Source organism: Monodelphis domestica, chromosome 3, assembly GCF_027887165.1.
Source record: "Monodelphis domestica isolate mMonDom1 chromosome 3, mMonDom1.pri, whole genome shotgun sequence".
Lineage (NCBI taxonomy): Eukaryota > Metazoa > Chordata > Mammalia > Didelphimorphia > Didelphidae > Monodelphis > Monodelphis domestica.
Genome location: NC_077229.1, coordinates 142,899,369 through 142,923,154, shown reverse-complemented (window position 1 = coordinate 142,923,154; position 23,786 = coordinate 142,899,369). Strand labels below are relative to the sequence as shown.

The window sequence follows — 23,786 nt, the reverse complement described above, 5'->3', positions numbered from 1 at the left end:
AATACACCTTCTTTTCAGCACCACATGGCACATTCACAAAAATAGATCATACACTAGGTCATAGAAACATGGCACTTAAATGCAGAAAAGCAGAAATATTAACTGCAGCCTTTTCAGATCACAAGGCAATTAAAATATTGATCGGCAAGGGTACATGGAGACCCAAATCAAAAATTAATTGGAAATTAAATAACATGATACTCCAAAATCGGATAGTTAGAGAAGAAATCATAGAAACAATTAACAATTTCGTTGAAGAAAATGACAACGGCGAAACATCCTTTCAAACCTTATGGGATGCAGCCAAGGCAGTACTTAGAGGAAAATTCATATCCCTGAGTGCATACATTAACAAATTAGGGAGGACAGAGACCAAGGAATTGGAAATGCAAATCAAAAAACTTGAGAATGAACAAATTAAAAACCCCCAGAAGAAAACCATACTAGAGATCCTAAAAATTAAGGGAGAAATTAATAAAATAGAAAGTGACAGAACTATTGAGCTAATAAACAAGACTAGAAGCTGGTACTTTGAAAAAACAGACAAAATAGACAAAGTACTGGTTAATTTAATTAAAAAAAGGAAAGAAGAAAGGCAAATTAATAGCATCAAGGATGAAAAGGGGGATCTCACCTCAAATGAAGAGGAAATTAAGGCAATCATTAAAAACTACTTTGCCCAACTATATGGCAATAAATTTACCAATCTAGGTGATATGGATGAATATTTACAAAAATATAAATTGCCTAGACTAACAGAAGAAGAAATAGTTTTCTTAAATAATCCCATATCAGAAATTGAAATCCATCAAGCCATCAAAGAACTGCCTAAGAAAAAATCCCCAGGGCCTGATGGATTCACCAGTGAATTCTATCAAACATTCAGAGAACAGTTAACCCCAATATTATACAAACTATTCGACATAATAAGCAAAGAGGGAGTCCTACCAAACTCCTTTTATGACACAAGCATGGTACTAATTCCAAAGCCAGGCAGGCCAAAAACAGAGAAAGAAAACTATAGGCCAATCTCCCTAATGAATATAGATGCAAAAATCTTAAATAGGATACTAGCAAAAAGACTCCAGCAAGTGATTAGAAGGGTCATCCACCATGATCAAGTAGGATTCATACCAGGGATGCAGGGCTGGTTCAACATTAGGAAAACTATCCACATAATTGACCACATCAACAAGCAAACCAACAAGAATCACATGATTATCTCAATAGATGCAGAAAAAGCCTTTGATAAAATACAACACCCATTCCTACTAAAAACACTAGAAAGCATAGGAATAGAAGGGTCATTCCTAAAAATAATAAACAGTATATATCTAAAACCATCAGCTAATATCATCTGCAATGGGGATAAACTAAATCCATTCCCATTAAGATCAGGAGTGAAACAAGGATGCCCACTATCACCTCTATTATTTGGCATTGTATTAGAAACACTAGCAGTAGCAATTAGAGAAGAAAAAGAAATTGAAGGCATCAAAATAGGCAAGGAGGAGACCAAATTATCACTCTTTGCAGATGACATGATGGTCTACTTAAAGAATCCTAGAGATTCAACCAAAAAGCTAATTGTAATAATCAACAACTTTAGCAAAGTTGCAGGATACAAAATAAACCCACATAAGTCATCAGCATTTCTATATAATTCCAACACAGCTCAGCAGCAAGAACTAGAAAGAGAAATCCCATTCAAAATTACCCAAGACAAAATAAAATACTTAGGAATCTATCTCCCGAGACAAACACAGGATCTATATGAACACAACTACAAAACACTTTCCACACAACTAAAACTAGACTTGAACAATTGGAAGAACATTAACTGCTCATGGGTAGGACGAGCCAATATAATAAAAATGACCATCCTACCCAAACTCATCTATCTATTTAGTGCCATACCCATGGAACTCCCAAAAATTTTTTTTACTGATTTAGAAAAAAACATAACAAAGTTCATTTGGAAGAACAAAAGATCAAGGATACCCAGGGAATTAATGAAAAAAAAATACAAAGGAAGGGGGTCTTGCAGTCCCAGATCTCAGACTATATTATAAAGCAGCGGTCATCAAAACAATTTGGTACTGGCTAAGAGACAGAAAGGAGGATCAGTGGAATAGACTGGGGGCAAGCAACCTCAGCAAGACAGTATATGACAAACCCAAAGATCCCAGCTTTTGGGACAAAAACCCACTATTTCATAAAAACTGTTGGGAAAATTGGAGGACAGTATGGGAAAGATTAGGCTTAGATCAACACCTCACACCCTACACCAAGATAAATTCAAAATGGATGAATGACTTGAACATAAAGAAGGAAACTATAAGAAAATTAGGCGAACACAGAATAGTATACATGTCAGACCTTTGGGAAGGGAAATACTTCAAAACCAAGCAAGAATTAGAAAGAATTACAAAATGCAAAATAAATAATCTGGATTACATCAAATTAAAAAGTTTTTGTACAAACAAAACCAATGTAACCAAAATCAGAAGGGTAGCAACAAATTGGGAAACAATCTTCATAAAAACCTCTGACAAGGGTTTAATTACTAAAATTTATAAAGAACTAAATCAATTGTACAAAAAATCAAGCCATTCTCCAATTGACAAATGGGCAAGGGACATGAACAGGCAATTCTCAGCCAAAGAAATCAAAACTATTAATAAGCACATGAAAAAGTGCTCTACATCTCTTATAATCAGAGAGATGCAAATCAAAACAACTCTGAGGTATCATCTCACACCTAGCAGATTGGCTAACATGACAGCTATGCAAAGTAATGAATGCTGGAGGGGATGTGGCAAAGTGGGGACATTAATTCATTGCTGGTGGAGTTGTGAATTGATCCAACCATTCTGGAGGGCAATTTGGAACTATGCCCAAAGGGCGATAAAAGAATGTCTGCCCTTTGATCCAGCCATAGCACTGCTGGGCTTGTACCCCAAAGAGATAATGGACAAAAAGACTTGTACAAAAATATTCATAGCTGCGCTCTTTGTGGTGGCCAAAAATTGGAAAATGAGGGGATGCCCCTCAATTGGGGAATGGCTGAACAAATTGTGGTATATGTTGGTGATGGAATACTATTGTGCTAAAAGGAATAATAAAGTGGAGGAATTCCATGTGAACTGGAACAACCTCCAGGAAGTGATGCAGAGCGAAAGGAGCAGAACCAGGAAAACATTATACACAGAGACTGATACATTGTGGTACAATCGAAGGTGATGGACTTCTCCATAAGTATCAATGCAATTTCCCTGAACAATCTGCAGGGATCTAAAAAAAAATACTACCCACAAGCAGAGGATAAACTGTGGGAGTAAAAACACCGCTGAAAAGCAACTGCTTGACCACAGGGTTGGAGGAGATAAGACTGAGGAGACTCTAAATGAACACTATAATGCAAACTCCAACAACAGGGAAATGGGTTCGAGTCAAGAACACATGTGATAACCAGTGGAATCATGCGTCGGCTATGGGAGAGGGAAAGGCGGGGGGGGGGGGGGGGGGGGGAGGGGAGGAAAAGAAAACGATCTTTGTTTCCAGTGAATAATGTATGAAAACGACCAAATAAAATAATATTAAAATTAAAAAAAAAATTATCAGCATGGTAATAATGACAACTTTTGTGCCATTTGTGGCAGAAAATGAAGAATCATAGAATCAGAAGTAAAAAAGCATTACAAAGAACATGGTAACAATCTCCAAAATGATATAACACAAACTTTAATATCTGGAGACTACAATGCAAAGATAAATATAGGGAGCCATGAAAACAATTTTTTTTTTAAAATGTGGCACAGGACTGAGAAACTAGAAAGCCAAAAGCTTACAAACAATGCAAAAGCTTCTTATCTATATATCATGATTATTTTCTTCAAAAAGAAAATTTGGAGAAACTGGACATGACAATCACAAAATAACATTACAAAAAACCAGACTAATTTTAATGTAACACTCAATTCTGATTCAGTTGTCTAGAGTGCTGTAAAACTATCAAATAATTGGGACAAAGATCAAAATCAGCATTAAATGTAATTAAAGAATAAAAATAAGTTAAAACATGCAATTAAAAAAAGCTACAACTTAACCTAATTAAACAAAACTGACCCACAGGCAAGAAAGAACTATGGAACTATGGAAGAGGTATAAGTAAAGATCATGAAGCTAGACATAAGAATTAAGAACAAAACCACAGGGTTGTCTCTTAATTCCAGAGAGGGGAATGAAACTCAAACTTAGCCCCCTGGGCATAAGAACTAAATGACTATTGCTCTAATTGCAAAGAGAAGATATTAGATTAAGTGTAAAACAGGACCTTAGCACTGTCCCTCTACTCCAAAGAGGGAATATCAGATTCAGCCTATGAGTAAAGAATTCTCTTCACTGCTCTCTCACTCAGAAAGATTGAAGACTGGACATACTATTAGCCCACCCTGAATCTTTAAAGTCTTCCACCTAGCTGACAAGCTGATGCCAGCATCTGAGACCTCACCCAGGAGCAAGTCTGCAGTAATGTTGTCTAGAGCCTAATTAAAGTCTGGAGCCTGGAGAGTTCAGGAGGGCAGCAGTCGTATCAAGTCCTTTTTTCAGAATACACAGGAAGTCCTTAAGTATGTAACATTTTGGTCTAAATGACAAAATGCACCTCTGACAAAGGTCTAATTTCTCAAATATATAAGGAACTAAATCAATTGTACAAAAAACCAAGTCATACCCCAATTAATAAATGGATAAGGGACAAGAATAGGCAGTTTTCAGATAAAGAAATCAAAACTATTAATAAGCACATGAAAAAGTTTTCTAAATCTCTAAGAGAAATGCAAATCAAAACAACTCTGAGGTACCACCTCATACCTAGCAGGTTGGCCAAAGGAAAATGATAAATGTTGGAGGGCATGTGGCAAAATTGGGACACTAATTCACTGATGGTGGAGTTACAAATTGGTCCAAACATTCTGAAAAGCAATTTGGAACTATGCCCAAAGGGCTTTAAAAGACCGCCTACCCTTTGATCCAGCCATAGTACTGCTGGGTTTGTACCCTGTACAAGAATATTCATAGTTGGGCTCTTTGTAGTGGCATAAAAATAGAAAATGAGGGGATGCCCTTCAATTGGGGAATGGCTGAACAAACTGTGGTATATATTGGTGATGGAATAATATTGTGCTCAAAGGAATAATAAAGTGGAGGAATTCCATGTGAACTGGAAAGAACTTCAGGAATTGATGCATAGTGAAAGGAGCAGAAACAGGACAACATTATACACAGAGACTAATACACTGTGGTACAATCGAATGTAATGGACTTCTTCATTAGTGGCAATGCAGTGATCCTGAACAACTTGGAGTGATCTATGAGTACTGAGTTGCCACAGTTGAGATCAAGATTTAGCAGGCACTACTATAAAGAAAGAGAGAGGATGAAATATAATATTCCAAAAAGCAAATGATAAAGGTTTGCCACCAAAAAAAAAAACATATTCAGAAAAAAATGCATATTAGATCAGAGATGAAAAAAATTGGTTTTTAATTAGAGAACTTCTAATAATTATTCATGAAAAGACAAGAGCTGAATAAATCTTTGAAATACAAACAAAGGAATCAAGAGAAACATTAAATAGTAAATATGAGTGCAAAATCATAAGACTAAATAAAGATGATGTATTCACATTTGTAGGAATATGTTAGGGATAAGATTGGTTTTCTAGGGTTAGTAGAAAGAAGGAAATTTTGAGATAAGCCCTAGGAAAGGATTCTGGGTAGGAAGGAATTGTGGGAGTCTAAGACTGAAAATAACTGAACTTCACTTCCTTATTTCATCTGAGCTGGGAGTGGGTTTTGTCTCTGCCTACAATTTCAAACTGAAGGAGTTTTGCTCTAAGATATTCTCCCTGAAAAGTTGGGATTTTGTGGAGAAATCTTTGATATCCAGGTAGAGGGTTTATTTGGAGGAAACTAATTTCCCTGAATCCAGTCGTCATCTGGCAGTGGTCCATCTACCAGAATTCCTATTGGCTAAGGTAATCCAAAGCTTTTCATCTATAACTTTGGTTACTTAGTACAGCAGCCAAACTCAGGGGTTTTTCCTTATCTTTCTTTATTATTAGGTTAAGTCAGATAGCTTGGGAAAGGGTTTCAGATAACATAAGGAGGTATAGGTAGGGTCTAGAGCAGAAGGCTCTTCTTAAGCAGAGGACTAAGGAGTCAGGTGGAGGTAGTTTGAAGAGTGTTGGGGTCATATCTACCAGTTCCCTTTATCCCCTTTGTTAAAGTAAAATTTGTTTCATAATCAGTGTTTGGTGTTTAATTCGCCCTGAGGAGTTCCTAGGAGGGTTATAACATCTTACATCCCTCCAGGACACTTCCCCATTACACATTCTAATGAGAGAGATAATACAAGTATCCTCTGGGAACTATATCATCATAGGGCAAAGAGGGAGCTAAATTAAATTAGAGGGACTAAGAGGAGTGTTGCTAGTTTTTGATGATCTTGAAATAATATAGCAGAAGAGGGAGGGAAAGGCATACACAGAGGTAGAGGAAAAAAGAATGAGGAAAGAGTAAAATTGGAGTGTACAAGTAAAAGACAAAAATAATAGCTAGTTACAGGAGGGGGAAGAAAGAGGGGAGAGAAAGTACATCAATCATGTAACCATGGGAAAATATTCTTAATTAATTAAATTAAAAAATTAAAAAATAATAGCTAGCATTTATATACTTTTAAGGTTTGCAAAGCATTTTATATATTTTAACTCATTTAATCCTTGCAACAACCCCATAAGATAGGTGCTATTGTGTCTCTAGACAAACAAGGAGAAAGGGATAGGTGGAATGGGTAACATTAAACCTTACTTTTATTTGAATAGCTCCAAAAAAGGGAGGCAGCTGTGTGGCACAGTGGATAGAGCTAGACCCAGAATTAGGAAATTCTTGATTCAAATCTTGCCTTGGATACTTACTGGCTATGTATTACAGACTAGTTTCCTCCTGGTGCCTCAGTTTTGTAAAAATGGGGATAATTATAACATCTACTCCCCAGAGTTGTTGTGAGGATAAAATAAATATTATTAGTAAAGTGTTTTGCAAGTATTTTGCAAACCTTAAAGCACTAGGTATACTACCAATAGTTGCTGAGCAACTAGGTGTAGGGTGGATAGAGTGCTGAACCCGGTGCGAGGAAACCTTGAGTTCAAATCTAGATTCATAAATTAGACAAGAGATATAGTTAACTAGCTATTTGTAACTGCTAAAATACGGAAACAGGAGGGAAAAGGAAAGGGGATAGAGAAGATAAGAGGAAAAGAAAATTATATCAAACCTAAAGCACTGGTGCTGAGCACAGCTCTCATCATACTACCCTAAAAAAAGGGCAGGGAAACAAAAAGAAGGAAAATACAAAATATAAATGCCCATTCTAAGGCTACCCACCCTTTCCCTCCCACTGTGGTCTCTCAAATCACCATCCACAGGTAACAAATTTTCATTTAAAAATTGTTCATTTTTCATTCCTTCTACGTTTCTTATACTCCCTAAGCCCTATTTCCCTCCTGATGACATGGACCCTCTTTCAAGCACAGATTACACTTTCACTTGTATCTCACAATTTGTTCTAGTAATGGTGGAAAACCTGGAATATTCCTTATTCTCCATTGCCACTCTCAGGCTCTCTCTCTACTATTACTCAGGAAACTCATCTCCTTTGAGGTTCAATCAATATCAATCATCAAATCAAGATGATGGTAGTAGTATCTTACCAAACTCCAGAATACTCTTCTTCCTTTGTCAATGAATTCAGTGTCTGGTTCATAGTCTTTCTCTTGTCCTCAACTTTTGCCCTCAAATTAGGAAACTTCAACATACCTAATAATGATAGTCTTTTAAACACACTAACTTCCCAGTTCCTCAATTTTCTTTTGATTTTTTTGATCCATTTTCTTTGATTGTTCCTCCACCTCAGCTACACACAGAGATGGTCATAGCCTTGAACTTGCCATCACCCTCAATGCAATCCTTTCAGGTTCATGAATGCTAAAGTTCTCTTTTATGATTACAATCTTGTCACTGGATTGCTCCTTCTGCCTTGCAATTCCAATCTTCTTCCTCATTGTAATACCCAATTACTCAACACCTTAATTCTTTCCTTCTATTGGCTAACTTCTACTCTTCTCCCTTTATAACCCTTGGTGAACCTGTTCAACAATGCAATATTCACTTATTCTATTTCTGACCTTGTCCTGTCCCATCTCAGCCTTGGATTTCTCCCACTGTCTTTGTTCCTAATCATATGCAACCAAGCAAAACTGAAGAAAACCATCAAGCCATGCTGAGGATAGATTTATGTTAGGTAATCTTAACTGAGCCCTCACCGGGGCAAGGCAATTCTTTTACAACCTCCCTAAATTACTATTCTATTTACCACAAACCTTCATCTCTACTCATATCGCCTGTTTTCCCTTCCCCAACTCTCTCAGCTAAGAACAATGCCTTGTTTCACTGAAAAAGTTGAGGACTTTTTAGAATAGATAACTCAGTTATTTATTTCCTTTTTCTCCTATCTTCCTTTAATCTTGTCTAACATAAAGAGGCAGCCCTTTTCTAGCCAAGTGATCCCATTCATCCCATCTTCTCCAGCAAAAAGTCCCTTCTATCAGCTCCATTCTCTTACTAATCTTCAATCTCTTATAGTCTACTGGTTGCTTCCTTCCTGACTACAAAAAAAAAGACAGTCTCTTCCATCCTCAAAAAATCATTTCTTGATTTATCCATCTCCACTAGCTAAAATCCTATATCTCAACTCTTTTTCATGGCTAACGCCTTGCAAAAATCCATATATGCCTCCACTTTCTTTCCTTTTAACTGCAGTCTAAATATCAACATCATTATTCAACTGAAACTAATCTTTCCTAGGTTAGTAATGGTTGCTAAGCAGCTACATGGTACAGTGGCTTGAATGCTAAATTTAATATAAAGAAAAGAGTTCAATACAGCTTTCAAATACTAGCTATGTGACCCTCAACAAGACTCTTTACCTCTGTCTTTGCCTCAATTCTCTCAACTGAAAAATAAACAGGAATGGGTAAGTAGGCTGCTAGATACAGAGGAACTTCCATGTGAAAAAAACAATTGAGATATGGTGGTGAAATCCCAGAGAATTGGAGGCAAAATCACACAAAGAATGAAAGACAACTAGCCTGGACACCATTTCCCTAAAACTGTTCTCTTCAAGAGTACCAAACATCTCTTAACTTCTGCATTCAACAGCTTTTTCTCTGTCCTTATCTGCCTTATTCCCACCATCACACCCCCACTTATGACCTTACTATCCACTCCTTCCTTCCTAGAAACTATTTCCTGGGGTTTTTATGACATTACTCTCTCTTGGGTCTCTTTCTCCCTATGTGACCCACTTTTTTTCAGTCTCTGATGATGGACCATAATCCACATCTGGTCCCTTTCATTGTAGGAGCTCCCAAAGGTCTGTCCAGAGTGCTCTTTTCTTTCTTTGTACCTTCTACGATAAGAGGAAGGGAGAGAAAAGAAGGAAAGGATAGGATGAAAGGAGAAAAGAACTGTGGGACATCATAAGCTAAAAAAGATGAAATTGTATATAATAAACACATCTCTTAGTAATTATCTTAAAAAATATATCTTTTTTTTTTGGTCTAGACCAGGGAAGTCCTGGTATAGAAACTTCATATACAAATACAGGTCTATAATTTATATAGTCTTTCAGAATTATAAGAGCACTGTGGGGTTAAGTGACTTGCCCTGATCATACAGCCAGTAAGTACCAGAGGTAAAACTTCATGACTGAAAAGCTGGTATTCCACCTCCTATGAAACATTGCCTCTCACTTTAAACAAAATTTAAGCAAAAGGACATTATAGCCCAGTGATAGCAAATCTTTTGGAAATGGAGTAACAGGTCCTACGCCCACCTATTGCCATGCTCCCACCTTGTGTCTGCCCCTCCCCCACACCGAATGAGGGGATATGGGGGGCACCCACCCCATCCCTTTATCCCACACAGGAGTGAGAGAAAGACCTCCCATTGGGCTGCTAGGCGGATGGGTGGAAGAAGTAAGGAATGTCCTTGGCAAGTGTAGAGAGGGGAAGGGGAGTGGCCCAAGTGCTCTGCTCCCTTCCAGATCTCCACCTGTGAACTGCCCACCTTAACCTCTGTCCACTCTCACTAGGCTGCTAAGGCAAAGGGGCAGATTATAAGCCAAGTGCCCACATAGAGCACTCTGAATGCCATCTTGGCACCCATGCCAAAGGTTCACCATCACTGTTATAATCTATTTTAGAAAAGAACAGTAATACCATATTATGGCTACCTATGATATAGCAATCTAAAATTTTCTTTCTATTAAACTCTATAAATTCTTTCTATATTCTATAAACTATAAAATCTCTTGTAAGAGAAGTTATACCTCAATCTACAAAATAATAAACTACTTTATAATACTGGCTTCTTGTATATTAATTAGCAAATGAATATTTGGGCTTTGCTCAAATTAAAAAGACAAGTGCAGAATTCATATAATTCATAATTTTCCAAAATCATAAAATGGCTTCTTTTTAAGTTGTCTAAAATTATCCAGATCCACTTGAGATTTATTTGTAAATATAAAATGTCACATGTTACAAATATAAACTAACCTTACATAGGGTACAGGATCATTCTGAATCATAGTAAGCAACCACTGTAATTCTTCATAACTTCTATCCACTGTAAAGAAAAAAATTATGATAATTAACAGCAAGTTATAATTTAATGAACAAATTCCTTCCAAGGCTTATCTTAAAATTATCTCCTTCCTTGGAGTTATAAATAAGCTCTCCTTTCTCTGAATTACCTTAACATTTTGTACATTTCTTTTCACACTTTTCAAGTCTGGTCTGAATTACATTAATACATCTGTACCTGCTGTTTCCCACTAATGGAACTTTTTGTTGGAGGATTTGGTAGAGGATTAAATAAGCCTGCACATGAATAACTGTTATACAAACATAACTAGCAAAGTGAAAGTTGTTCTTTTCGACATCTTTGCCCTCATATTTGCCTAACATTTAGGGAAAAGGCACTTGATAAATGTGTGCTAAATGAATAAGAAAATGTAAATTTAAGAAAATGTCTGGAATTTTCCACTAATCATTCTGTAGTGGTGATAAATGAGAATAGTGAAAAGAGTAGTGACAAATCTTTTGTACTTCATACTGCTTTAACAAGTCTATCAGATTTTGTAGGTTGCATTTCATAGAACCACAGAATTCACCAATTAGAAGCAACTTCTAATGGCCACATCTTCCAAAACTGAGAAAGAATCCTCATAACAATATTCATGATGAGTGGCTGTCCCACCTATGCTTAAGACCCTCCTATAAGCATAAAGAATAATTACCACTCAGGGGTGCCGATTCCAATTTTGGACAGTTTTCAGCATAAAAACAAAGATTTTCGGGAAATTAGGCTTAAATCATGAACTTCTGGTCATTGTTCCCACTTCTGTCCTCTGGGACCAAAAAAGAAAATCCCCTTTCCCCTAGGTTAAATCTCTCCAGACTTCAGTCATTCAGGAGAATGTTTAATTGAATATGCCATAAATTTGAGGCACTTTATCATATAAAATGCCCACTTCTATCCAATCTCTAGTTTATTAATGTGTTTTCTAAACTGAGATATTAAACTGAACACATTAATTTCTAATTTCATCAAATGAGGAAAGAATACAATGGGCTTGCAGTTGCTTTTACTGACTTCATATCACACTACTCATTTATGTTGAGGTTGTAGTTATTTTACCCAAGTTCTTTAAAAAAAAAAAAAACCCTCAGTCTTTCTCTGATAAACTGCTAGCCTATGATGCTTCTCTCTTAACTTGTACTTGTGAAACTGATTTTCTGATTTGGGATCTTAACTCTGTCCTTCGTTGTGCTAACAAGTCTCTTAACTTTAGACATCTGAAAAGTTGATTAACTATGCCTTCCACATCTTCATCCAAGTATCTGATAAAACATGTTACAGATTCTTGGGGCACTATCAGTTGCCTCTATTTCTAGTTTTAGAGGAGAAACTTGTGTATTAACTACACCACATATATTAATTCTCAATTCCTTTCTCAAATCATCAGGGTTATGGTAACCTTTATTTTTCTATTTGATTGGGCTTCTTCCTTTTCTAACCTTGAAAATTATTCTATATACCATAAAATAAGTACAATCACTAAATCACGCTGATCATGAGAACAAACTCATGTTCATATTAATGTAATTTTTCATTTATTATTTCTGTTTAGCTTTTCAGCAATACTGCTTTACAACTCTGAAAATCTTTTTCCTTTTTAGAACTGTATTTCCTTATTGGTGAGGCAGTATAATAGAATGGAAAAAACAATGGTTTTGGAGTAAGAAAGCTTGGGTTCAAAGCCTGGCTCTGCCTCAGACCACCTGTATGGCCTCAGGCATGTTACTTACCCAGCTCTAGCCTTTATACCCTCATCTGTTAAAAGAGGTTGTAAATACCATCTTTATCCCATTCTGCCTCTCAATTTATGATCCTATATTCTGAACCCTAGCATTTATTTCCTCTCTCCTAATTTTGCTAATTTTTAGTGCTGCTTAATAAATTAATAATTTTAATAAATCATTAATCATATGCAATTGGACAAATCACACATAAATTTAACTTTTTTTAAGTTTTCACAATTATTCTGCTATCTCACTTAAAGGAAGCATTTGCCATTTAAAAATTATCACATGTATCATATTACTGGTCTTCTCTGGAAGCTGGAGAGTCTGAAGGAAAGAAAAGTTGAAACATTGTTATAGGGCACTGCTTTCCTGAACAGGAATATTTGGGCAAGAAGATTATGAAGAATGAAGTTGAACTACAAATATAAATATCTCTTTACTTTAAAACACTAATTGGTGGTTGGTTATGTAAAGACTTATGTTCAGTTTGCTATTTCATATTTATTTATCACAACCTTTTCAACCAACAGGTCAATGAGTTTTATTTTCTCCCAAGATACCTCATGAGATTGTTTTGTTTTGTTTTTTCCCCTCTGCATGTCTCTCCCTAATTATCTTCTCTTAGTCCAGTATTACAGATTTAATTAGCTCAAATAATTTCATGTTAGAATGTCTGGCATATGATATTTTCAGGAAATATAACAACTTTAAATAAGTTCTATAATTAAATTAAAAAGATGTTCTCATGAGTCAATTAGCTATAAATATTACCAACCTTCTATTGATAAGCATGAACTTAATATACAGATTAATTAAAAAACCATCACGACCAGCATCATACCATATAATGTCCCTTCCTTTATACTTTAAATCAGTAGCAAAAGCACTGGATTTATAGAGGACACACATTTAAATCATAAGTCTACTTACTACCTGTATGGCATTAAGCAGGTTACTTAATCTCTCCTGGTCTAATCTTCTTCATTTATAAAACACAGGTCGGAATGTTGTATAACTAAGATCCCGTCTAGCTATAAAATCTATGATCCTATCAACTAATAATTTCAAAAGCTTTAGAACTGACACAATTCTATTCTTTTCTTTGAAAACATTAGCTTTTATCCAAAATGTGCTAAATCAACCAATAAGCAAGCATTTACACTTTATATTCTTATCTTTATTATAAAAATAATTTTTTAATTGTAGAAATTTTCACACTATCCCTTAAAAACAATTATATATGCTTCTATATATAATTGTTTTTTAAACAAGGCTATACTCAAGAGTAGTCTATATTAATCAAATAATAACCAATATGATATTAGTGGAATGCGTTGTCAGAAAAGAGTGATAGTTTTTGTGAATGGAATGTCTTATAAAGACTTGTACTTGGTGCTAGCTTCTATCATATAAACCATTAATGTGGATGATCCCCAACTATCTGTTAGAGGTCTCCTCTTTTCTTTATTCAATATACACTTTCTTTCCAGACAATAAGGAACACTCACTTCTTAGTGAAGCAAGACATCAGGTAACTTGATGCCATACATTTAGTCATCTTTGACTCTTTTTCTTCCCCTTATTCTCTGTATGGTTATGTTACTTTTCTTTCTACAATCTCTTATGTCTATCTTCTCTTTTACATTTACATTGCAACTATCCAGGTTTCAGGCCCTAATTACTCATCTACAAAACTGCTGGAATCTAACAGCTCTTCATGCCTCTAGTCTCATCAATTCATTATTTTTACTACTGCTTAGATTATCCTCCTAATAAATTTCTTTGATTAATCACTTCATCAAAAACCTTCACTATTTACCAAGTATAAAATGAACTCCTTATTCTGACCCTCAAGACCTCCATAATCTATCTCCAACCTAGCTTTCCAGCTCATTATAAATAATTCTCCTCCTATTTTGAATGGATCAAAAATGTTATTATACTATTTCCTCTCATATTTTTATTCACATTGTCCCCTAAGAATGGAAAGGATCTCATCTAACCCTGGTTTGGGTGAAAATCCTTCCTTCTTTTATATTATAGCCCAATTCAGGGTCTCCCCATGAAACCTTACCAAACCTTCAGATCTGGAAATTTCTTCTTCAAACTGCTACATAAGCCCTTTGCTTTGCTTAGTACCCTAAGCTTACTTTTTATTTTCTAAATAATAATGAAAATAATTCACTTCGTAACTTTGTCCTTTTTAGAAGCTATCAACAATATGTTTCATGGATTCCAGTTTAGACTTCCTTTAGATGAAGTAAAACCTTCCCATAATGAATGAGATTTATTTTATTACTTACACCTATGAAAAAAGCTTAAGACAGAGTTTGATAACTAATAAAAAGAAATAAGTCAGTCTCCTTTTAAAGATTTTTCCCTGGGGAAAAAAGATTAATATCCCATATGTACAGTGAAGAAATTGGGTAACAAATATTCTTTCACACACTAAAGAACTTAAAAGAACATAATTAAGAGTTAGACCACTGGGATCACATTAATCTCTTGGAAAAGTTATCTATGATCTTAATTCTTTTTTTGGTAATGTTATGAAGATTCAAAATTTGAATGAAATTTTATCTTAGGAAAAAATATTATCACAAACAAAATAATTGAGTCAGTTTTCTGAAATGGAATTTTAATATAAAAAGAATTATTAAATAAATATCTTGTGGCCGATGAAAAAAAGACCTAGCAATACTAGAAGAAATGACAAAAGTTATAGCATTCATTTACGTATGTATTTATTTGTTTCCCCTTGAATGTCATAAACATAAAGTTTTTAAACATTACCTTTGGTGTAATCAACAACTGCTTCCAAAGCTGCTATCCGAATATCTACAAAGTGACCATATTCAGCATAAGATTTAAAGAGAGCAGGATCACTTGGCACATGCCCATTCTTCTGAAGTACACGAATGGCTCTCAGACAGCTAGAAGGAAAAACCATCAGTAATCTTCAAGAAACTTTAGGCAAAGAAAAAAATATTCCAAGTGAAATTATTCTTAACATTTTAATTTTATACTGTCAAAAAGGTTCATCAAAGTATGCTTTAATCATATTAATATGCAAAAGTTGTCTAGAAGTTGGTATGTTTTGTGAAGAGTAAATCAAACTCGCTTTGTCTATCAATCAACAACTTTTAAGTTAATCAATAAAATCTTAAGGGGGCAGCTGGGTAGCTCAGTGGATTGAGAGCCAGGCCTAGTGATGGGGGATCCTGGGTTCAAATCTGACCTCAGACACTTCCCAGCTGTGTGACCCTGTGCAAGTCACTTGATCCCCATTGCCTAGCCCTTACCACTCTTCTGCCTTGGAGCCAATACACAGTATTGACTCCAAGATGGAAGGTAAGGGTTTATTAAAAAATAATAATAATAAAATAAAATAAAATAAAATCTTAAGTACCCCTTCTTAGTATCTTAGCATTCGCTAAGTATGAGAGTTCACAAGTCATTTGATAAGAGTGGGTGACAACTCCAGAGGCCACTGACCCACACCTGGGCAGTGCTAGGCAAATCGAAAGGCTGCAATTGGTTCCCATAAAGAGGGGAAGGGACAGAAGTGATATGGAAAAAAAGACTATTAAAAAATCCTGAACTTCCTGTCCAAGGGACTTCTTTGAACTTCTCCTTTGGAGTTTGTCTCTGGGCTCTCTGTGTCAGTAAGGTGAACTTGAAGAAAGAGACTCTTCTCCTGGATCCTGCATCAGCTCGCTGGGAGAGTAGCTGGCCTTCCTTTCTTGGCTTCTGGAAAGATTGGTTCTGGAGATTCCTGCCTTGGCTTTGGAGGAAGCTGCACTGGTGGAACCCTGGCTGAAGACATCACTGGGACTTCTGGCTGAGAATTACTGGGAAAATCCACATGGATACAAGAGTCTTGGGGAAGCCCTATTGGGACTAAGCCTGGCTTCTCTGGAGAAGGGCTGGTTGGCTTATTAGAATCTATCTCTTTATATTTTTCCACTTTCACTCTTTCTACCTCTTTGTAAATAAAGCTGCTAAAAGTAATTTTGATTTAAGTTGTAATATTTTTAAATTGGCAACCACAATACTACTTTAGAAATCTCATATTTAGCATAAAACCGAAATTTAAATTCTTACAGTTTTAATGCTAAGAAATCCTATATCAAGACTATAAAATGTTTCAAAATTCAAATATGCATTTTAAACGTATATCTAAAGTAAAATATTCTAATTAGGTTAACAAGATAGAAAGTTTAAAAAATAAAATGTATTCAGTATAAAATGTAATTTAATTAAATATTTGTCCCAATATTGTTTAACTTAAAAATCTTCTTTATAATTAAAAACATATGCAAATTTGTAAAACAAAATAATCTTTCTAAATATCTCAAATGATTAATTTGATACTATGTTCATATGTATTCTGTAAAAATACTATTTTATGATAAATGTTAAAACATTTGCTTTATCTTTGTTAGAATTTGTTCATAATACATTTCCCAGTTGTCTTATGTAAAACTTCAATTAAAATATTGTCTCTAATTTTTTTAAAAAGCTTTCTTTTCCATGTTTCTTTGAATGTTTTTTCTTGTGAAATAAAATACATTGAGAATAAAAGATGACATTTCCAATGGCATAAAGGAATATGTTTGTAGCATAATGAGAATTTAATAGTACCTGACTGTTATGGTGTGTCTGTAACTGGGCAAAAGCTTTTCCATATTTAGGAACCTAGTGATTTCTTCAAGAATAAGTCGGACATCCGGATTTAAGTTATCTAATGTTCGAACTTCATTATTTACGCTGACTGCAGGTGTTACTGAGTTGGCAAGTGCATCAATCATTTCTGCACGATAATAATTATCTGAAAACTAAGCCAAAAAAATGAGAATGGGGGAGGAAGGGAAAGACAGAAAGGATAGGAATAAGCATTTAAGTAACACTTACCAAATGTCAGGTATTATACTACTCTCTTTATAAATATGATCTCATTTATACTTCACAGTAACCCTGAGAGGTAAGTGCTATTATCTCCATTTTATAAGGAAACTAAGATAATGGTTAAATACTTGGCTAGTCACACTAAGAAGGTATCTGTACTTGAACTCGGATCTTCCTAATCCCCAAACCAGCACTTTCTTCACTGCCTCACCTAGCTTATCTCTAATCAAATAAATCAACCAAACCTTTTCTGGCCAAAAAATTAAATGAAATACATGTAAGAATATTTGAAAACATAATAATTCTCATAAAACTATTCCCTACAATTATGTGTTTTGGAATTCTATTCCACAATGATCATACTTCAAAAGATCATTTTCAAAAAACACTTCTTCAATCCATAGGCTTAAAACAATCTTAAACTTATATACCTTTCTTTCATATGAGTAAGATAAAATTCAGCAAAAAAAATAAACTATTACATTAATTTATTATTTATCCACCTCAACATTTATTAACTCAATAAAAATTCTTTTTCAGTCCTCTCCAACTCATTATGACCCCATTTGGGGTTACACTGGTAAAGATACTGGAATTACTTGCCATTTCCTTTTCCAGCTCACTTTACAAATGAGGAAATAATCAAAAAAGGTTAAGTGCCTTGCCTCTTAAATTCATAATTTTTTTTTTAAAGAAAGCTGAGGTAAAATGTCAGAAAAGATACCTAAATAACTGTAACAATCATGACTTTGAAGCCAGTAAATCAAGCTTACCCAATAAATCCCAACTAAGACACCCTAATCTGGATTATATGAAATGAAAACATCAAGTCAGAAAAGTAGCATGGACAATGTTACAAATTTCCAAAAGTTGGTCAAAAACACAAGAATGGTCAAATCTATCATTCTATATAATTTGTGACTCAATTTCCCTCAAGCCTTCAAATATCACATTTCCTCCAAGCTTAAAAACACAAAGCAACAAATACACACATACACAAATACACACAAACCTATGTAATTCTCTCGGCCTCCAATACCTAATCTTGCCATCTTCCTTTCTGTTTCCTCCTCCAGATAATATCTTTTTAAAAAATCAGTTTATACTTGGTGCCTCCATTTCTTCACCACACTCTTCAATGCCTGATAATTTGGCTTTCACACCCACCATTCCTCTCCAAAATCATTAAAAGACTTCCTAAATCACCATATCCAAGTCTTTTTCTTTTTGTATCTACACATCTTTGATTTTCTATAGCATTTGGCACTGTACTTTCTCCTTCTTTATACATCCTTGCCCCAAGTCTTCCATGATATTACAGTATTATGGTTCTTCTGTCTTTATCTTTTCTTTGCTCTTCCATTTGTCAGTTAGGATCATATGATCACAAATTTAGAGCTAGAAGAGACCTTAGGCAAGTCCAACCTTTTAAATGAGTATATAAAGAAACTGAGGCCCAGTAAAAGTAAATGGCTTTTCTAAATCACGCAAGTAGTAAAGAAGTATAGCTGAAGTTCTAACTCAAGTCCTTGGAATCCAAATCCAGCCCTTTTTTTCACTTATAAAGTCCCACATACAACATGCACTCAATAAAAATATTAAAATAACAATATACTACTAAGAGAGTTTTTTGAGTGCACCCTCACATTTAGAATTCTTTGAAAAAAATCACTGATCTCATTTGAATCCTGACACAAAAGATTGATGGCTCAAATAATCTAGATCAAGTCATTTGACATTACAGCTTCATATTTCTATACCTGCACTTCTTCCTCACAGGGCTGGTATGAAGTTGAAAAGTGATTAAGCTCTTAGTAAAATGTAAAATGCTATATAATTGTGAGCTTTTATTTAGGTTCTTTCCAAATCTGACATGACAAATGAATTTTTCTACTTGTATTTACATGGGTAAATTAAAGAAAGTCTTCAAATTTTGAAAGAATGTAGATAACTTTTCTTTTAACTTTTAAAAAGGTCTCACATATATTTTTATGGAAGACACATCACTGAAGCCTAACAGAGAAGAGAGTAACTTAAGATATATCCACCAAATATTGATTACAAAAGCAAAATTCTCAAATTTGTTGTTACATGGAGTTTAAAAATATATGTAAAGTATACACCGACAGGTACTGTTTTCTGAATATGTTCAAGAGTTTCTCTTCAGTTCCTTAAAAATGTTTTGATTTTTGGACTGACATTTCTTAATAGAACTCAAAACTTTAAAAGGTTCTGAAATTTAAGGATTTTCTGGGAAGAACAAGGAAAAAATGTAGTCTATAATATAGCCACTTAGATACAATTGCCTAATGAGTATCACTTGTAACAAAATATTGTGTGAAAAATCTAAATTTTTAAAAAACCAAAAATGTTCTTCATAAAAAAAAAATCTCCTAAGATGAGCATGCTGTTTGCATATGAAATAAAAGAGAACCAGGAAAATATGAGTAAAGAGAATCCAAAAGGTAGGAATAGCTATTACTGACAAATACTCCAGAAATAAAAGGCTTTATCTTTAAAGGACTAAAAAATGGCACCAGTCTTGCCTTCTTAAGGAATAGGTAGTATAGATATTTACTGTCTACAATATTTTATTGACATATTTAGGCTGTGAGTTTTCAGTTTCTTCAGGAGACAAAAGATATCCTTTTTTAGTAATCAAAAAGGGGGATTCCTTTTTATTTTTGCCAAGAAATATCCTCTTTCTAGTTTCAAGGTAAGGAAAAGGGTGATTGGGTTGTGAACTATTATCTACAATATATTTCATTGCCACTCTGATGAAACATGTGGCATATTCTCAGAAAGAGGGGAAAAAGGAATTAAAGAAAAAGTTAAATTAAAGAAGAAACACATATCAAAAAAAGCAGAAAGAAAACAGAGAGCTCTAATGGGCAATGGCTTCTAAAAAAGAAAGAGAAGGAACAAAAGAGAAGGAACACAAAGGCATGAGGATCTGACCTCCTCAGTGAGTAGTAGAGATAAACAAACTGAAAGAAATCAGAGAAAAAAAGGTCAAAGTAACCAAATTTCCTGAAATTAGAAAAGAGAGTCTGTTGGTCATAAGATCAAGTCACATGTTAAATATGACTGCTGCTCTGAGCTAGAGATTGAAAATTATCATCTTTGAAATCTCCTCCCTTTACAAGATAAAGAACAACAAAACAACTGATAGTATATACCCCTTTTTACAGTTTCCAAAACTGGAATACTCTATTATCTCAGTTAAGAGTAGAGTATAGAGTAGAGTATAACTTGACTAACTAGTTATAAAGGAGGGTAGGAAGCAAGGTTTCCCTTTACCCTTCATCTTCTTTAGTCAATGAAATAGACTATTCTTAAAAGAAGAAAGAAACTGATAATATCCTAAACTAACATCCTTAATATTAATAGCTAATAACAGGAGTCTGGCTATGTCCTATCTAGCATGACCTGAGCTGTGGGAAAAGTATGTGTATGTTTGGGGAACACAGGTAAAGTGAAGTCTTAAAAAGACTCAGAAAATGCTAAAACATGTCTCCTAATGTTGATGTGCACAACCCTTCTATCTTCTCAGGAAAAAAAAAAAAGGTCTAGCAAGTACTCTAAAGTTACAAGATGGTACAATATTTTTTCCCCAAAATATACGTGAAGGTACCTAGTGTTATCTATACAGGGCTAAAAAGTTCTCTGAACATTAACTTCTTTAACAACTGAGTGGGGGAGGGGGAGGGTGCAGCTGAGTGGCTCAGTGGATTGATAACCAGGCCCAGAGACAGGAGGTCCTGGGTTCAAATCAGGCCTCAGACACTCCCTAGCTGTGTGACCCTGGGCAAGTCACTTAACCCCCATGGCCTAACCCTTACCACTCTTCGGCCTTGGATCCAATACCCAGTATTGATTCCAAGAGGGAAGATAAAGGTTTAAAAAAAAAACCCAACTAAGTAGGAAGCAATATACAGATAAAAAGACAACATAAGAGCAAACACTCAATGTTTTAAATTTTCTTTTAAAAATGAAGCAGATTGGGAATTATATATGCGTATATAATTGTCTATATATAATAGGCATCATTATGTATATATAATATACATATACATACATATCTATATCTGAAACTTACATATGTTTTAAAGTTGTCAGTGACTCAGGACCATTTTCAGCATGGTATAAAAGACTCAGCTGGGAGTAATCTTGAGTACTTCTGAATTTCCTAATATACAAGCAAATGACCTTTAACTGCCCAAGTTCCACTAATCTAGGCTATTTTATATTTCCAACCAAGTTCTCATGTTTTCTCTATCTAATCCCTTACCCACCACACATTTCATTCTTTTATTAAGGCATATTTCTGAGAAATCTAAATGGGAAATCCTGGGAAATTTTTTCTCACTATATTTCTCCAAGGCCAATAGGTTTTTCAATTCAGTAATTTAGTTATAACCAAAGTATCCAAAGAACTGCTGAACTTTATGGCTAATTCTTTTATTGAACTAATAAACTTAATATCAAGAGTTTTGTCAGCTTTGCCAAAAGAATAGTATACCCTGGTTACTATCAAGAAACCCTTTTACTCTTTTTAAAAACCTTGTCAAATAATATTAATATTGTTATCTACTAAGCTTCCAAATATCAAAAACACAACACCAAGATTCTTAAAAACATCATCTTTTTTTAAGGTAAGGAATCATGGCAACTTGCATTCAAAATCTGGATGAAAACCAGGAAAAAAAATCAGCAGAAACAGGAGTACAAAAAACAACTGTAACTCTAAAATTCTCAGTCTTTATCAATTACTTATGCTAACAAACTGTTCACATAAGGTTAGTTTTACCTACTTGATTAAAATACTGTATGCTTAGAAATTATTTTTAAAATAAAGAGTCAGTTAAAACTATTTAAAAACATAATATAACAGGGAAACTTTATGAGTAACCATCTTACCTTATTTTTCCTGTTATCATTATATTTGATTAGGTCTAAGATAAATGTTAAGACTTCTTTAGGACAGAGATTATGAACATCTCTTAATAAAGCCATAGCAACAGGCATAGTCTATAAGAAAGAGAAAAAACAATATTTTCATTACTATAATTTATCACAGAATTACACAAAAATGCTTTTTCTTTTCTAATGTTGACACAAAGATAAAGAACAAGAAATTCTGGGGTTCCTCAGAACCCATCTTGAGGTAGCCTGTATGTGAGAAAAGGGAACTGTAGAAAGCTTGATGAACACACCTTTGATTTGCTGGTTTCTATTTCATATTGCTACATTTGCTCCTAGCCCTCTTCTTACAGAAATGTCTTCCCTTCCCCTCACAATTATGCAGTAACAGGGACTTGGGTTTTCATTTTCTATATTATATAACTAAATAGAACGGAATATATTGTTTAAACAATGACCTTCCTTGAAATGTTGGTTCTCCTTTCTAGTCAAGATTTGAAACATTAATCATTATTTTCAATTTTAATAAAATACATTATTTTCACAACTTTAAACATCAATTCGAAAGAAACAAAAGAAAGTTTTTACTCTAATTTTAATTGTCATATATATCTGAACCCTCTACCAAGTCGTTAAAATGGTGCATACTCAAAAGAAATTTGTCAAATTAAAAAGCTTTAGTTTTCCAAGAAAAAAAAGCTACTGTTAATTAAAAGGAGAATCAACCTGCATTAGAAGCATTAAAATTAAGCCAGCCAGAGTAGAGTATCAAAGTGAAGATTTAAAATTTTTCAAAGTGAAGATTTAAAATTTTTATAGACAAAATTCTAAAGTATCACTCCTTTCCTCCCACCCACATTGGCTATGGTCATTAGTGAAACAAAAATACAAAATGGCCTTTGTTGTTCTTTTCAACTTTTTATAGCAATGATGGCAGAGGAGAAGGCAAAAGAAAAGAGAACCATCGTTTTTATCATCTATAAATATGAATTCAATTGTTGATATAATAGCAGTTCCTTTACAAAATGCTACTTCAGAGCATTCAGATGAATTTGGGCTCTCATAGTCTATGTATCAATAAAGCATAAGCCCCAGAACAATGGTATTCAAAGTAGAGATTTCTAAGATAGCATTGTGTGTTAGGACCTAGAGGAACCCAAATCCCCTACAAATACCATAGAAAAACTTATAAAATTTTATCTGAAGGAATGTTGATAAAGAAAACCAAAGACCAAAAGCTACAAGTTACTCTATCACAACCTGTAGGGCACAACTATTTATGCAGACTCTAAGTGGTGACAAGTTTGAGAAAGCAGAAAGCAGCCCAAATCCACAGCAGGACCATCCTGAAGCACTGCCATAAATAGGCTCAAACTACTAGGATACACTAGGAGAGTCAGATTAGCGTTTAGGTAATAAGGACTCAGTCCCTCACCCAGACAACCATGTTCAACCCAAAACA

General features: G+C 34.5%; 1 protein-coding gene across 2 annotated transcripts in view; it reads right to left on the bottom strand.

Annotated features, from left to right (window-relative positions):
• TAF2 (TATA-box binding protein associated factor 2) overlaps window positions 1-23,786 on the bottom strand; it is a 117,766-nt gene that overhangs the window by 25,822 nt on the left and 68,158 nt on the right. For both annotated transcript variants that reach the window (XM_003340684.4, XM_056823154.1), the window contains exons 18-21: window positions 22,322-22,432; window positions 17,138-17,331; window positions 15,287-15,426; window positions 10,682-10,751 (exon numbers count right to left, since the gene is read on the bottom strand). In XM_003340684.4, coding sequence (XP_003340732.2) covers window positions 10,682-10,751; window positions 15,287-15,426; window positions 17,138-17,331; window positions 22,322-22,432 — 515 coding nt within the window. The remainder of the gene's footprint in view (window positions 1-10,681; window positions 10,752-15,286; window positions 15,427-17,137; window positions 17,332-22,321; window positions 22,433-23,786) is intronic.